Raw genomic sequence first — 17,396 nt, forward strand, 5'->3', positions numbered from 1 at the left:
AAATTTAGATGTAATCAAGTGATTGGATTCAAGTGATCAATGAGCTACCCCTATCACTAATTGTTCAAAAGAACACGAGTTCGATTCCTAATAAAAATAATTATTAATTAGGTTTTATATATTTATCACCATGTTAAACTCTTAATTACCATGGTCTCTTTCCTCGGGGAACTAGAGGGTTCATTAAATTTAGTTGTTTACAAAAAAGACTAACCAGTTTGATAGACTTGGACTTGAGACCAAAAAGAAAAGATATATAATTATAATCAGTGGTAGCATTAGATATAGTCTTTTATATAGATGATGATGATCTATGGTGAACAAAAAGTAGGAATAATTCTCAAGCATGACAGAGGAAAGGCCGAAAGGGTTTCACTTTTTTGTACTTGAAATATATGGCACATGCAGATACAGTAACACAGATGCATGTGCTTAGTGAAGATATTCGAGCTTGCCAAATTAAAATAATGCTTATATAGTATATACATCTTCTTCTATTGTATATGATCATAGCACAATTATTCTCACATCACATTTCTTTGTAGCCGTCGTTATCATAGTCGTCATCATTATCAATATCATTAGTTAAGAACTATGGAGCTTAATTTTAAATTAATTATATTAATAAGGCAGAGAGGTTTTTATTGAAATAAAAGTTTATGAAAAATTGTGTCTCCAATTTAGATCAATCAGCAATTTCATGTATTTACGCAATTAACACATCAGTTGTTGTATCATTGAGATCGGTTAGTCTAAATTTCAAGTACCATATTTCGGTTTTGAATTTGGATTGCATGATTTCACGCATTCACACGGTCAACACATCAGTCTTCCTATCATCAAGATTGGACAGTTTTGTTTTAAAATTTGTATTTTAAATTAAAACAAAATATGCATTGAAATTTGTATCCTCCACCTCACAATCACAAATGTACTGACTGCGTGAATGCACATAAAATTGTTGACCGCATACGATTTGAATTCTTGGGTTTCAAGATGGCCATGGTTAAGATCCATGACTAAGCTTACATAATTTTTTCACATATTACCACCAACGAAATTATCATATCAGAAGCGGGATTGAAATCCAATTTCTTATAAGATCTAAGTTGAATCTTTACCAACTGAATCATCAAGTTACTCACATTAGCACAAAAGTGTTATACTCCTATATGTGTATGTGTTGCTTAAGACAAACAGTTCTGCCAAAAAAGAAGAATAACACGTGCTAAGCATAATCAGTTAAGTGAGATTTTCAAGAGCACGCTTTGGGTTGAATCAAGGAGACAGGACCACTGACACTAGTCATAAGAGAATGTATTTTGCATTGTTTAGCTAACCAATATTACAAATTATCACTAATTAAAAAATACACCAAGTACATAGATTGCATTAAACTATTTTAAAACAAACTTAAAGTGACAGTTCCTTTCTAGCCCTTGATCTTAATCATGGCTGTTATAATTGCTACACCTTTCTGTAAGCCAAAAGGTTGTGTATCTCACTTCCTTTACTTTGATTACTTTCAATGTAGTAACCATCTTTATACTTCACTGCATCAAAAGCATATTAATGTAACCAAAAGCACCCTATGATCTCATGCATGCATAATGCACAATTATTTAATTACGATAGTAACTAGAAAATTAACATTCTCATATTGATGAGTTTCAAACAAATATCATTGAAGATAAAAGTTACATGATCATAGACAATGAACAAATTGAAACCTTAACTAGAGAACATTAGGATATGTTAATCACTATCCTTGGATGAAATGTCAGAGGTTATTGGGTTCTTTGACCCTTTTTACATCTTTCTTTCCATATACCAGATAAAGTTGAAATAACGACGGAATTTAGAGACAAAAAATTAAAATTGGTCACGATACTTGGCGTCTGTAACACTTAGTGATGAAAATAGAGACGAATTTTGCATTTTTCTGTCTCTGAATTTCCGTCGCTATTTCAACTTTTTCTAGTATTTCTGATAATAATGATTTCAATCATGGGAATATTGGATGTTGACATTAGGGTTTTGCATGGAAATTGATGGGTTGAAGGAGAAGGCTATGTTTGTAGGAGGACAATTATTCACTGTATCAATCTTGTTTCCTATATTCTCCAGTTCTTTGACTTGTGCTCTAAGAAACTTGAGGTAATTAGCAGCTTCATCAAGCATTGATGCAGTGTCCATCTTGGTTCCACCAGGAACAATCTTCTGCAAGACTCTAATCCTTTCACTTATTCTTTCCCTTCTTTGCCTAGCCGCCACAGTTTGTGGATCCTTTGATATCTTAACATTCTTCCTTTTAGGCTTTTCCATCACTTCCAAACCCAAATTCGTCACCGGCCTAAATGCTGCAGCTCTATATATCATTTCCTTCATTTGTGCTATTGCCTCTGGATCAGGCTCTTCAAAGGATGAATTTGGTTGCTGGAAATTGATATTTGATGAACCAGGACACTTATTATCCCATCTTGGTTTCTTTGACTTTGGTGGTTTCTCTGAGATAAGCTTGAAACCAAATTCAGTAGAAGAAGAAGAATTCTGAGCAGTAATGCTGAAGCAAGGATCATATTGATCAATATTAGTCCTTTTTGTGGAATGAACCTTGGAATTATCAATGATTTTACCTTGATCTGAGGAAGCTGGAGATACTGTTTCCTGATCTAGTTCCTTGAATCCATACTGCATGTCTTTGTTTCTAGCATTAGTACTCTCAGATTCAGCAGAGGAAACTGCACTAAAGTTCCATAAGTTTCTGTTTTTGCAGTCAGAAAAAATCATGGAAATTCCATCATCTTGAACAGAATTAGTGTCAGTGTTACTGTTAGTAGTAGCTGAAAGCAAACAATCAAGAGATGATTCAAGTGAGCATGTAGTAGTACTCTTGCTGATTGGTTGGTGGGCCATGTTGAAATCAGGCAGTGGCACATAATTGTTAGGTGGATGGATATTGACTGAAAGTGAAGGGTATGATTGGAATATTAAAGTTTCTTCCCAACTATTTCCAGCTCCTGATTCAACCTTCTGCATTTCTTGCATCTGATTGTTAAAAACACTTGAACTTGGGTTGCACATTGAATAGTCTCTTGCAAAGTCTTGTGGTTGAGTGTTCCACAAGATTGGTATGTTGGCAACAAATTGTGAATCATCATCCCAACTAAGACAATCCATGTGTATAATGACTACTTGACAACAATCTCCAATAGAGACCTAATTGAAATTTTTAATCCAAAATGATCCTTCTTTTCCTATCATGTTGAAGACAATATATCAGATAAAATCAATATACATTTTGAATCATTAACACAAACATCAAACACGACACTGACACGTCAACACCAATAATAACTTGAGAAAATTGAATTATTGAGTGTAAACTGTACATGTGTTGGTGTCATGTCCTGCCTTCATTCTAAAGTGTTATATATCCAATTAATGTATTATGTTTAGGTACAAAGTGTATGTATGGTTCCAACCTCAAGTCTGCTACACTGATTTCATCTGAGGATAAAAGTAGTGCAACTGACTTGAGGTCGGAACATGCACAAATTTAGTTTTGAAGGACTTACCAATTCTAGATCCAGCTGCTTCCAAAACCTTAACACATAAATCCTTGTTTGATTGAATCAACTTACTTAGTAGCATTGACTGTTTTCTACAATTCAGTAGGATGAAAATTGTGATAAATCAGAAAGAGAAAGAAAAATATGTCAGATTGTGAAACTGAATTCTATGTACTGTTTTATTGGAAACAACTGTAAAGTTAGAACTTTTTAAATTGTGTGGTTTATAACTTTGACCAGATACATTGAAAAATAATTGAAGAGGAAATAGAAAGTGAGAGAATAAAGTTTGTATGTACCTTAATATGCCATGGAAGACTAGTACTGATGATGATGTAGTGTGTGTTTGTTGAAGAGAAACTTATATAGATAGAAAGAATAAAAAGTACAAACTTTTGCAATAAAACAAATATTGGTACTTGAACAATTATGTGATGAATTTGTATAATATATATAGGCATTTCATCATTTATTATTCAAGAAAAAAAGGTAGGAGGAAAGGGTATTTATTATTATAGTATATGGTTCAACAGTTTTAAGCATTACAATATGGTTTTTTTTGGAAAAGATAAGGCTTTTGGGTCAGCTTGAGAATTCAGAGAACAGTTTTGAATCTAAATTCTCAACTGAATTCATTGAATATTTTATTATCTTTTTTCTACTTTTTTTTTGGTATTCTTTTTAAGTGGAAAGTTCTGACTTCTTTTTGGTTATGTATATTCCATGCGCACTGTAAAGTTGCAGTGAAAACTGCAGTGAAAGTATGAGCATCTTTTAATCAACAGCATCATTACTCTCTTTACAAAGATTTTTTTGTTAATCATGGTTTTAATCATAGCCTAGTGATGGTTTCACTTTCTAATGAAATACTTGTTTAAGTCTTTTGTGGTAAATTCTTGGAGGAATCTACTGATTAATTATATGTGAAGTATAGTATTATTGATGTAGGAGTAAACTTTTTACATCTTAAACTGCTCCAAATTCAAAGTTTAATGGAGTGGAATGGATGATGACTCAAATTTGTGAATATGTTTTTTAGTATTCATAAGAGTGTCTCTGCATCTTTGCTCTGCTTTTTATAAATGCTTTATCAGTTGTATTAAGGTTAGGGAACCACAATTTTATCTTCTGTTATCCTCCCTCTGTGGACTGTGTCAACTACTCCTTCATTCTAATGTTAAATGACATAATTGATTGTTTAGTCTATGTCAATGCACAATTTTGGCATTTAATGTCTCTAGCTATCTAGTAGTAGCCAAAATTATAAAAAAAAGTTAATATTTTAAAACTATTCATCGAGATTATTCAACATTTTATATGTGATCGTTTGTCTTTATATATTAGTAGAAAAATTTTGTCAAAATATGACATCTGAATAGTGCACATGTCAAACGAGATCACTAAATATGGGACATAAAAAGTATTATTTAGGTCATATTTGATTATATGACACATATTAAAGAGAAATTACAAATAATCTTCATGAGCATAACTTAGTTGATAGGGACATTGCAATATACATGGATCAGGGTTCGAACTCGTGATTCCCCCCTTATTCACCTTAATGTGTGAAATTATGATCACTAGATTACTTGACAAAAAAAACTATAAATATATAAATAAAAAAACTTAATTTTAGCAAATTAACATTAGAAAGTGTTTTGAATTTACCATTACTAAAAACATAAAACAGAAAATATTGATTTAAAGTCATCCACATAATATTAATTAGTTAGTACAGTTGGAAATAATAATTAATATTACATCGACAGTTGAAAATGACATTCATCGAGATAATTTCTTTTTGCAAATGTGATGCTAATTGAGTACTAACAAGACCATAATATAATGTCCTTATTTATGTTGAAAAAAATATAATTTAACTTTTTATATAATTATCAATTTTGTCAATTGGATATTTGGATAAGAAGAAGTAGAGTTTGAGACTTATTTCTTTAGGTTTTGTTTGGGAGTTTGGAGGCTTTGTTTGGGAGTTTGGAAGTGAAGGGAAGAAAAGGCTTTAGGGGTGGAAAAATATGAGGAAAAATAGAGAAATCTTTTAAAAAATTTAAAAGAGTAGTTTTCTAGAGAATGATAAATTAATGTCTATTTTTAATTTTAAGAATATTATAACAACATAGATTAAATTTGAAGAATTCATACAAACTCCCCCAAACCCTCCTTCAATACAATTTTTGATTTCCTCCAAATGATGAGAGTTTTGTATTATGAAGAAAAGTTAACCCCTCAAACCCTCCCCTCCCATTTTCCTCTATTTCTTCCACTTCTGATTCCTTTTTTTTCCAAACTTTCCATTCCCTTTCCCTCCAAACTCGCAAATAAAGTCTTAAGAAACTAAAATAGAATTATATATAACCAAACGATTTTACTTTGGCCGCACAAGAAATGATAGAGAGAAACAAAGAGAAAAATAAAGTTACATCAGAATATGGGTGGTACACGGTATTGTTTCAGGATTGGTAGAGTTCGAGAATTGAGTTGGGTGGTAAACATTTTTATCCATTTAGGATAAGTCTTCAATTTCATCTAATGCACAGTATTGAAATGGTCAGAATTACAAACATGTTTTGACTAATAAATATTTCATGCAAGATTACATGTATCTGTATGTACATGAGAGAAAAATTAAGATAAATATTTGTGAGAAATTTTGTCATGTGTCAATTGTTATTGGGAGAGACTTCTTCAAACAGATTGATAAATATGATTATTTCTTGTGGGTATTAACAACATTAATGGAGAATTTGGACCATGAAACTTGTGAGATTTGTGCATAGAGAAAGCAAGTTGCTTGTAATACTTTTTCTTATCACATACTCTGAATCCGTTTTCCTTGTGGGGATATAAACAATAAAAATTTGACCATGTTCTAGACTTCATTCAACTTGGAAATTTTGTTGAGGAGTAGTATTGAATTGAATTCTACCAAGCTCTTTTAACACCCATAACATAACATTATTAACTAGAAGCCCGCCCTCAAATTTATATATATCACCCAATATATTCTCTTCCCCTCTAAATAATGGTTTGGTCCCTTTTAATATCAAGTACATGTACAACAGTACAACCCTTTATGGAATATAGTTATCTGATGACAACACCGCATCCAAATGTATGAAGAAGGTACCTTTAATAACTTCCTTATCAATTTATAAGGTGTATCCTAAAAGTTTCTTAATTTTAATAGTGATTTCTTTATTGTGTGCATATGACATTCAAAATATAGAAGGACTAGTTATAAACATGTTCCGTAACGATTGTAAATAAACTATTTAATTGTATATGTTCAATTGAAATAACGATTTGTTTGTGTCTGGTTGTTAAAGGTTAATAATCATTTGAGTCATGTAACGAGCAGTCAGAATAATCATTGATGTATCAAAATTTTAAAATAGTTTTTGATTATATACTTTGTTAGTCAAAAAAGTTTTTAATATTAAAATATTTCGTTAATATTGTTATATTAGTCCTCCAATATATTTACTTATTGTTATTTTAATCCCTATATAAAAAAAGTTATTGTGAATATTGAAGGATTATTTTAGTATTGATAAATTATTTTGATTAATAAAATGTACAATAAAAAACTATTTTAAAATTTTGATACGTTCCAGGATTATTTTTACTCCCCCATGACTATTACCTAAATTGTTAAAAAAAACAATTTGTTTGTTTGTTTCTAGCACAATTGTGTCGCATATAAATTTATAGTGGACCAAAAGATAGACGTATAAAGAGCCCCACGAGCGACGACCTTCAATTATAACAAGGCACACGTGAACTTAACGTTCTTATGTAGACATGGCAACTTCTCATTGGTTAAAGTATTGATGAGATAGGTGTATGCCCTGCCCTATATATCGAATCAAAAGAGTAAAAACCATTGGATGTGTATTCTTAACTGGGTCCGGTCCATCTCATCCATCCATCCTTTCTCATTATCTCACATTTTCGATCTTCTCAACTTTATTTGATGTGGATGTTTTGTTTTATTTTTTTCTTTTTAAAAATGGTTTAATGTCTAAAAAATCATTTTTAAGATAAATAAGTGAGAATTAATCTCAATGAACATATTTTCGTGACATTGCATTATATATATAAGAGTTGGGATGAATTTCTAACCACTATATTATTTGATCAAAATAAAATGTGAAATTTGGATTCAAACTCCGGCACCAACGATTCTACGTATAACAACGTTTATGCCAAGTGAATTATGATAGGATTCTATTTACTTTTTAGATAAATTGGTTAGTTATAATTCAGGATCATGATATTTAGATAAAGTTCTTATGTTAGTTTATGTCTAATGGCACAAGTTTTGTTTCCTTTCTTCGTAACAAATGTCAATCTTCATTCTACAATATTGACTTGATAATTTTTTTTGCGAGAGTAGTGAAAGTAAACAAGGTTTGTTACATGAATTGCTACAACCTTTGCAGACAAAGACGGGAACAAATTGGGTAAGAAATGGATAGACAACAAAGACGACAAGTACACTGAATGTATTACTCACGTAGTTTATGTAATATGTATGGACCATTAGGTAATAGACTTTGTTCCAACCTATTCATGCAAACCCATAACATATCTAAGTACTCTTAATTATTCTCAAACCCTTCATTCAAAGAATTCTCAATGTGAATTAAACACTGAGCCCCATTTGCCAGCTCTTTCCATATATGAAACCAATATGTCGACCAAATATCAGATAAGAAAAGAAAATATCGATCCATACATGACTTGTCGTGGTCATGAAAAAAGTTTTCCTCTAGATAATTCGATCTCTTTTACATGGTAGTGACCAGCAAGTATTTATCTCACTATGCATGCATGCATGTACATGTACATTATTTGTCACATTCATTCAACAACCAAATATATAAGACCCTACTATGGGGTTGATTATGATGCTGACTTCCACGTACACACAAACCAGACCCTCCCGATCATCTATGTCGTTTTCTTTTGTTAAGAATTTATTGATGTTTGTTCATTACATTACAAAGTACTAATGTACGTACCAACCATCTCATTTCCTTCAATGTCGGTGTTGAATGATCATTTTATTTCCCATTTTCATTCATAGCTTCAACAATCAACATCAACCCAGCTAGATCCAAACTGGGATGAATGATCATATAAATACAAATAAAGATATTGATTGTGAATGTCACGAGCTGAGTTTGAAAATTAACTATTATATGTACAATTATTTAAACAGAATCCCAACTTTGGCGTTGATGCCGTCCAGATATAAAGTTTCAGAGACATTTTGGGGAAATTTTTAAAATGGGGTAGATACAATAAGTGGGGGTGACAATAGTCTAGCCCAAATATAGATGCAGCTTTTATTCCAGACTCTTCTACCAAGCATGGATCCATCTATACAGAGAGAAACTTTCCCAAATCCCAACCCCCTTAATGACTTAATATGTACATATCCGGGAGGAAAAAAACATGCAAAATTCTATATTAAATTGAGAAATGTGAATCATACATGTCTTGTTTAGCATACAAGTTAAGGGATCTGTCAGTAAGATTCGTGTCTGCTTCTGGTTTGAGCTAGTACCCCTTTGATCTCATTATCAGTGAAAATTGGCCCTGAATAACACATCAATACAACATTCAAAATGAATTGAAAGCTTACCCCAGTCAATATTGTTTATTTTCTAACCCCGGCATGACAGCAGCACTTAATCTTGAAAACATTTAAAAAAAGAGGCACAAAGAACAGAATTTGATATTTCATACTGAATATATTCACAATGAATAATGTTCACTCATATGGCCAAACATCTGAAGTTTCATGCACTTGCACCTCAACCTTATTCGATTAAGCAAGAATCTGACAAGAGTAGGATATGATCTACTTCATGATGGACAAGTCACATGAAGTGAATAGTAATCCGCATTTGGAAGTTAAGAACTAATCCAAACCCTTGGGAGCTCTGCATAAATAGATTATCGTAGAAATCTTAGAAAATTGGCAACAATGCAGTCATCCATGCATGCTTTGCCAATGCTACTACCATTCAAAAGGATTTTGTACACTGATGCAATAGTTTTGGGTGGGCAAAAAATTAGTCAAACCTTGCAGCGTGAAAGCATGTGCTTTCCCATTTAGCAACTTGAAGACCCAATTTTGACCTATATCTAGTACCAAGCTTGTTATCTCCTGAAAGACATAGCAGAAACAGAGAAATAAAGAAAAGAAAAGTGGGTAAATAAGCAGACAAACAATACAACTGTGGAGAAACATCTATCAGTAGTAGTAATAGACACTAATGTATCATATTGATTGAACATTATGTAATTTTTAAAAGGTGACCTGTTGTCATTATCATTAAATTAATATATTAGCTGCATGAAGCCCTTTATCAAAGTCTAAAGAATTGTATAATCATGCTGGATGCTGAATAGAAACAAAGGGCAAGAGGGTATATAATTTTTATTGAAATTTCTTATAGGCATGAAATGCAAGTCATAGCTAACCCTGTTGAAAAGAATAAATCCAGAGTGCAATTATCCATTGAGTATTGCACTTCACATTCATTTTCATCAACAACAAAAAAACTGTAAATACAGATTAGACAAGAATTCAAGTAGAAATGCTATGATAATTGATTGGTCTTTTCCCAAATATAATCTAAATCTGAAAGTCACCCAAAATTCATCAGACATCCAAGGTCCAAACTGCAAAGTAATCCCAGATGTAGCAAAAGAAATGAGATGGTGCCCAACCTTGAAATGTGAAGGTTTAAATGATCACAGATCAACAAAGCTCCAAAAGGCAAACACACTCGATATGAGGTGTGTGTGGGAACATGTCAACTGGCTGTAGGCTTATTAGCTTATAACATCCTTCTATATTCAGCTCTGCCTGCAGAAAACCTTCAACAACTCAAATAGGAATCTCAAAAATATAAAGGAAAAACACAATAAAATGACACATACCACACCATGACAGAGATAATCAAGGTCACGTGCACATGTAGCAGGATTGCATGACACATACACTATGCGAGGCGCCCTAAGATTTAACAGGAACTTGATCAGCTTCATGTGCATTCCTGGGCGGTTGGGATCTGTATTGGTCACACCAAATGACAACAAACATGTTTAATTGTGATCTTCACTGAATGTGAAGAATATATATGATCAGCATGTTGATAATTAAAATAGAGCAAATATGGTTTTCTTTACATGGAAATTATCTGTTGATGACTTGAAGCAATTACTTATTAAAACTCGTGTTGGAAATTCCGCCTTAATTGCGGTCCGCCCCTAGTCGCCTAAATTGCGACCTTCGGTTAGCCTTAATTGCAGCCTCCAACACCTTCATTGTGTTGGCTTTGAGGGGGTAGATTTAGTCCCACATCAGATAGATAGTACTCTTGAGAAGAGTTTATAAAGAGGAGGCACTCCTCACCTTACAAGCCGGTTTTGTAAGGATGAGTTAGGCCCCAAATTTCAACAACTCGCATAAACCAGAAAATCTCCCTCCATTAAAGAAATAAATAATGAAGCAAGTACCGCTCAAACGTATACAAATGCAGAATAGATATTTGCTTCAACTAACATTCAAATAAATGGGTTGGGTGTGGGTGAGGGTGGGGGGAGAGAAGTGAACAACAATGGCAATTTCAACAATTAGGATAGATCCATATATACTTCTGATCAAATAAATTTCACAAGTCAAACTAATTGAATAAAATAACATAGCAATAGAATAAGTAGGAATATGGAAATGTAGGGCAACGAACCTGAAATAACAATGTCAGGTTTAGGAAAATTCTTCCCGAAATTCGCATCAATTTTATTGAGATCCCCCTCAATAAATGTTGCATTTTGTATGCCATTTATCTTGGCATTAAGTCGGGCATCTGCGATGGCTTGAGGAACAACTTCATAGCCATAAACATGCTTTACACTGTTCAAAATTGGAAGAGAAGACGTTACTTTAATTGTTTGACATTTTGTCCTACAATACTAAAACCAAATGAAGATAAAAGCATACCTTCTTGCAAGTGTCAGACCTATGGTGCCTGTTCCACAAAACAGGTCAAGGACAACTTCTGAGCCATCTCCTCTGATGCCAGCACATTCTTCTATGAGTTTATACAAAACTTCTGCCTAATAGGGAAAATCTTGCTTACATTTATTTTCTGATGGTCTTTATTCAATTTAAGAAATATAATATGGGACAGGATCTAAAGAGAGAGCCAAAAAAAATGTGGTATATTGTAAACCTGATGAGTATTTGTTTGAAAGAAAGAGTTTGCTGATATTTGGAACGTAAGCCCTCTTAAGGTCTCTGTAATGCTAGATTTCCCATGCAAAGTGTATTCCTCCTCCCCGACAGATGTGTTGCCAACAGAAGTATTTACATTATTCATGATGCTTACCTATCATTCATGCAGAGAATGAAATTAATGGTATTAAAATAATTACATAAAGTTTGGAAACAAGTTAAAAAGGTCAATAAAATTTTACACCTTAAAAATGAGACAGTTGGGGTTAAATATTGAATAAAGTGACAACGTATGAAGGAAATACACTTTAAAAATGAAAATTTTACTCAATAAAATTCCATCAATTTTTCAAAATATCAACACTTATCATAGAAATCCTGAAGTTCACCCATCCATAAAACTAAAATGTTAATAGTTACATGGATGAGATCTCTTACATAACAAGGTTTAGTAATCATAGTTCAGTGCCAAGCGTCTTCTAGACAACCTAAACAATATTTCGCTCAGCATCAGTTCCACCCCCTCCCTATTTAGCAGTGGGATCTTACAGAATCCATCTCCTTGGTATACCTTAAAATTTGATATCTAGGGGTCAATCAAACTAACAGATGCGGGGTGTTACATGATCCATTGCTAGGATATACTTTGAAATCTAGGGGTTATGAGGAAGCACCACATACCTTCATGTCATTTAGACATCCCTAAGGGCTATAGCCTTTTTGGCTTGAAGCACGGAGAATGCACAAGCCCATTTAACCTTGTCTAGAAATTAAATCTAATCATAAAGAATGGGTGTAACAAGGCTCAAAACTCCTGACCACTTGATCAATGAAACTCCACTACCATGTAAGATCAACTCTTATATATGCTTAAGTTGATGAATCGAAAGAAGCACTTAAATGTTTAATACCTTCAACAGAAACAGAACTTAGTTCAAAGCATAACAGGTTTTAGGGGTTTCAAAAGTTAAGGAAGAAGCACATGTGGAGAAGCTAAAGCAGGATGTATAATCGTAGTGAAAAATTGAAAAACGTAAGTACCAACCACTTCAGGAAATGCAGAAACTTTATCTACTAGGACCTTCAGCAAATCGGGCTTGTAGGAAGAGGTCACAAAGTTGACCATTACTTCAGGCAGACCAGTCATTACATCCCTAGAACAAAAATTAAATATTAATATTGATAGAAAACAAGGTACCCTTCAAATGAAATCTTGTTATTTCACCCCTTTAAATTTGATGTTTTTTCAGGTATTATTGCTCACATTACATATTTTACGAAGTTTTGTTGAAATTTGGAATTGAACATTGTTGAAATCGTATTTATCTTATGATTTGATGACTTTATTGTTTATATTTCTATATGACATATCCTCCCCCACCTTTGCCCAAGTTCAAATAAACTCCATAACAATTTAAAATCAAGTTTGAGCTTTATCCGGTGTACGGAACCCCACATTGCATAGTGATATGGTTTGAGTTAGGCACTAGGCTCAACACAAATTCTAATTCTAAGTTAGAGAGTCTATCATATATATGCTGGGTCACCCGTTATTGAGTCACCTAGGTCACGCTCAAGATGTCTATTCCTGCCTGAGTCTGAGGTGTGTATTGAGTGTCGAACATTGGATAGTGATATGGTCTAAATACTGGTTATAAGTGATAGGCATTTCTCACCTTATAAGGTGGTTTTTTAAGTTTATTTAGGCCCAACCCATATTCTATGGTCCACGAATATAGATACAAGAACTATAATGTCCATGTCTACCCAAAAAGAGTAAGACAAGGAACAAAAAATATAACTTAAATACCTTCCACTTCTGAGCATCAAATGCTTAAGAAATCCTTTGTGTGAATGAACATTGTAGGGCGAGAAACCAAGTTGTGGATCTCTCCAGCATTCTTGGATAGCCGCAAGAACCTATTCAGATGTTCAAGACAAAACATGAGGAGAATGTAATAAACTCCCAGTTGTGAAAATGAAATCAAATAAGAGTAGGTTATTGTCGCTGTCACAGAAACATGCAACAGTTGAATCACAGAAAAATAACAACATCGCATACCTTATTAGCAGGATCAGTTTGCAGTAAGCACTTTTCAACATTTATAATTTTATCAAAAAAACCAGGAACATGCAATCCAAGTGAATAATTTTCACTCCCAGCATCAACATTTCTTTCGTGCAGCGACTCTTTAGGCAACCATTTATAAGGACCAAATGAGAATTCCATCTACACAAGAAAGAAAATAAAACACCGTACAACTTAGTCATTAACCAAAAGATGCATCTGCGTCAGATATACAACTTTTGAAAATGACAAAAACAAACTAACTAACCTTGTTTCTATAATGAAACTGGATATCACAAGGAACAATAGGTTTCATAATACCATGCAATTCCAATTCTTTTTGAGAAAACCTTCCAACATGTATGACTAAGTCACGGACCTGTTTGTATAAACAGTTTAATTAAAATGCTTATAACATTAGCAGTTATCATATAAGTGCTAACGTTTAAATTATTTATATAACAAAAGATAAAATAAAGTCAAAGTGGTTTTGTATAAACTATAAAATGTTATCATAAACTATCATGGAGAACTTATAGAAATAGGCTTTATTTGGATAAACAACTTAATTTGCAGTCTATATAGCATAACTATGTATCATGTTAAGCGCTTCTGTATAAGTTATTTCTACAACAAAAGATAAAATAAAGTTAAATTATCTTCGTATAAGCTATAAGTTGTTTTCATAAACTATCCTGGACAGCTTAAGGAACTAACGAACGCATCATAACTTGTTTTCGTAAGTTCTTCCAAACAGTCTAACAAATACTTATCCAATAAATAAGGTTAAATAAATCAATCCAATCATACTCATAAGCTGAAAACAGCAGCTTATAGACATGTCATAAGCAATTTTATAAACTCTCTCATATAACCTCACAAGTGCTTATGCCCGTACTTAACCTCAAGTAAAACAACCCAAACAATCTCATAAGCTAAAAACAACAGCTTATATGGTCTATTTGGATTGGCTTTTTTGAGCTTATCCACTGTCATAAAACACTTGTGAGACTGTTTGGGAGAAGTTACGAATACAACTTGTGACATGTTTATAAGTTGTTTTCAGCTTAATTTCATAAGCCCTCCAAGATAGCTTATGTAAAGTTTGTAAACAACTTATAGCTTATACAAAAACAATTTAACTTTATTTTATCATTTATGCAAAAAGTTGCAAAATAAACCAACCCAAACAGTCTCACAAGTGCTTATATGAGTAGATAAGTTCAAATAAATGAATCCAAACACATCATAATTCACTGACCTGTTCTTCTTTGGCATTAACCTGAGCAAGATAAGCCAAATTCTGTGTCTTACAACCACCACAATGCGGAACATAAACACAAGGCGCATCAACAACATGAAAAGGAGGAGTTAAAGTCTCAACCTTGGTAGCTTCAGCGTAATTCCCCTTTTTACGAGTAATCCTCCCAATGAAGCGTTCACCGGGAAGAGCACGGTCACACATGACTACAAAACCGGTATCAGTAACTTTGCAAAGACCTTTGCCTTTGAAAGCGAGGGATTCGCAGAGTAGTTCAAGGGTTTGGCCGCGTTTAGGGAAATAGGAAGTGGAGGTGTTAGGGTTTGGAGTTTTGGGAATTGAGGTTGTGGTGGTTGGTTCTGGTTGTGATTCAGGGAGGGAGCATGAGAGAGTAGAGAGAGGAAAACGATACGGTGAAGATGATGAAGATGAAGATGGTGAAGGGAATTTGAATTTTCGGATGTGGAATGGAAGAGTGTTTGTTAGGTTTGAAATTGTTGTTGTCATTTTCGAATCAGAAGCTCTGTGTCGAGTGTTTCCTGGCGGCAAGGTGAAATGTGATGATAAGAATCCTAAATTGATGTTTTAATTATATTTGTCTCTAAACAATTTTCAAAAATCTTTTTTTGTTAAAAGACAATGGTGTGAATTCAAAACCAAAACTCGCATCAATAAAATTAGATGTGTAAAGAAAAATTCACAAAAGATACATAGAGTAGAGAAACAAACACAAGGATTGTTCACTCAATTAAGTCCAATAATAATCTACGTCTAAATGAGGAAGATTTATCCACTTTACTATTTTATATAGATACATAGAGTTCAAAAAAAGTCCAGTGAACATAGCTCAGTTGGTAGAACAATATATTATTATATGCAGGGGCCGGAGTTCGAACCCCGAACACCCCACTTATTCACGAATTCTAGACACTAGGCTACCTGAGCCTACACACAACCATCCATTCATGCACCAATAACCTCTCCCCCTTTGTTTTATTTTAAAGATGTGATTTTTTTTTATTGTTATTAGAGATATAGTAAATTATAGATTAAGAATAAGTTTTACTTTACTATCAAAGTTTTATGTTCAAGGTGTAATTTGCATATAAGTTTTACATTTGGAGAGGATGTTTACATATAAGTTATAAATTTGAGAGGATATTTGCTACATAAATTTTAAATTTGAAGGTGGTATTTGCACATAAATGTTTAATTTCAGGGGGGTATTTGCATGTTCAGTGGGTGACACAAATGTTAATTATGAAAAGAAAAAAAAAAAGATTTTTTTCAAAAAAATAAAATAATATATATATAGTCAATTACCCCCTATGACGTGGCATGACTTTTCTGACCATGTGTCAGTGCCACGTGGCAGTTAACGGCCACATCAACATGTTGGATGGAGGAAATTAACGGAGAGGAGTAATTGACAGACGCTTGACAATTTCAGGAGGTTTTTTGACGTTTTGCAAAATTCATAGGGGTTTTTGAAAAAAGTTACAATATCAGGGGGTAATTGACTATTTACTCGATTTTCACTCCACCATATGTTTTTCAACCCAAAAATATCAACAAAAAATTTGTCTTTTTCTGAAGTTCTTAATTTTTAGTTACTTTTTCAACGGATAGTTTTTAATTTTTATGCTGAAAAGGAAAAAGTTTTTTTTTTTTTTTTTGGTACAAAAGAGGGGGGAAAAAATTGTTTTATTAGCTTTCGAACAAAAACATTTTCAATAGAAGCTGGAGAAAAACATAACGTATGATGTCATAATGAATTAATTCTAAGTTGGATATGAGATTTTGTTTCTCAGATCGTATGTATGATTGTGCATTCTACCAATTCTACAATTTGAATCTCTGATATTTTAAGTGAAACCCCATTACAATGCATAACATATACTAGTAGTACTTCTCTAAAAAAAAATATACTAGTAGTACTTATACTAAGGTATTTTAATCATCTTATCATCTGAATATAAACACGATATTCAACTTATTTTAGTAACAATTTTTTATATTATTTGGTATTATGTTCTACTCATATTATACATTACTCATGCTCTTTTATACAAATATGAGCCTCGGGTGCATTCATCTGGTTACTTCTGAAAAAGATGACATGAACGAGTAAATTTTGGAAGATCTTACATGTCTTTCAATAACAAACCATCTTTCCTTTGTTTCCTATTTGCTAGGAAAAGTGCACCTAATGTCTTTACA

At 32.9% G+C, this 17,396-nt stretch overlaps 2 protein-coding genes across 2 annotated transcripts; both read right to left on the reverse strand.

The window, feature by feature from the left end:
• Positions 1-1,626: 1,626 nt before the first annotated feature.
• LOC11427152 (transcription factor bHLH87) lies at positions 1,627-4,244 on the reverse strand. Its single transcript, XM_003597594.4, has 3 exons — positions 3,872-4,244; positions 3,579-3,664; positions 1,627-3,257 (listed from the first exon to the last, which is right to left on the reverse strand). The coding sequence occupies exon 3, from the start codon at positions 3,178-3,180 to the stop codon at positions 2,002-2,004; it is 1,179 nt and encodes a 392-aa protein (XP_003597642.1). The 5' UTR covers positions 3,181-3,257; positions 3,579-3,664; positions 3,872-4,244; the 3' UTR covers positions 1,627-2,001.
• Positions 4,245-9,040: 4,796 nt separating this feature from the next.
• On the reverse strand, positions 9,041-15,746 carry LOC11441984 (uncharacterized RNA methyltransferase PG_1095). The gene is made up of 12 exons (XM_003597595.4): positions 15,177-15,746; positions 14,184-14,294; positions 13,910-14,077; positions 13,658-13,767; positions 12,893-13,001; positions 11,846-12,001; positions 11,614-11,729; positions 11,360-11,526; positions 10,551-10,681; positions 10,338-10,476; positions 9,687-9,771; positions 9,041-9,544 (listed from the first exon to the last, which is right to left on the reverse strand). The coding sequence occupies exons 1-10, from the start codon at positions 15,681-15,683 to the stop codon at positions 10,369-10,371; spliced, it is 1,683 nt and encodes a 560-aa protein (XP_003597643.1). The 5' UTR covers positions 15,684-15,746; the 3' UTR covers positions 9,041-9,544; positions 9,687-9,771; positions 10,338-10,368.
• Between the last annotated feature and the right edge of the window lie 1,650 nt (positions 15,747-17,396).

The sequence above is a fragment of the Medicago truncatula genome, chromosome 2 (genome assembly GCF_003473485.1).
Source record: "Medicago truncatula cultivar Jemalong A17 chromosome 2, MtrunA17r5.0-ANR, whole genome shotgun sequence".
Taxonomy (NCBI): Eukaryota; Viridiplantae; Streptophyta; class Magnoliopsida; order Fabales; family Fabaceae; genus Medicago; species Medicago truncatula.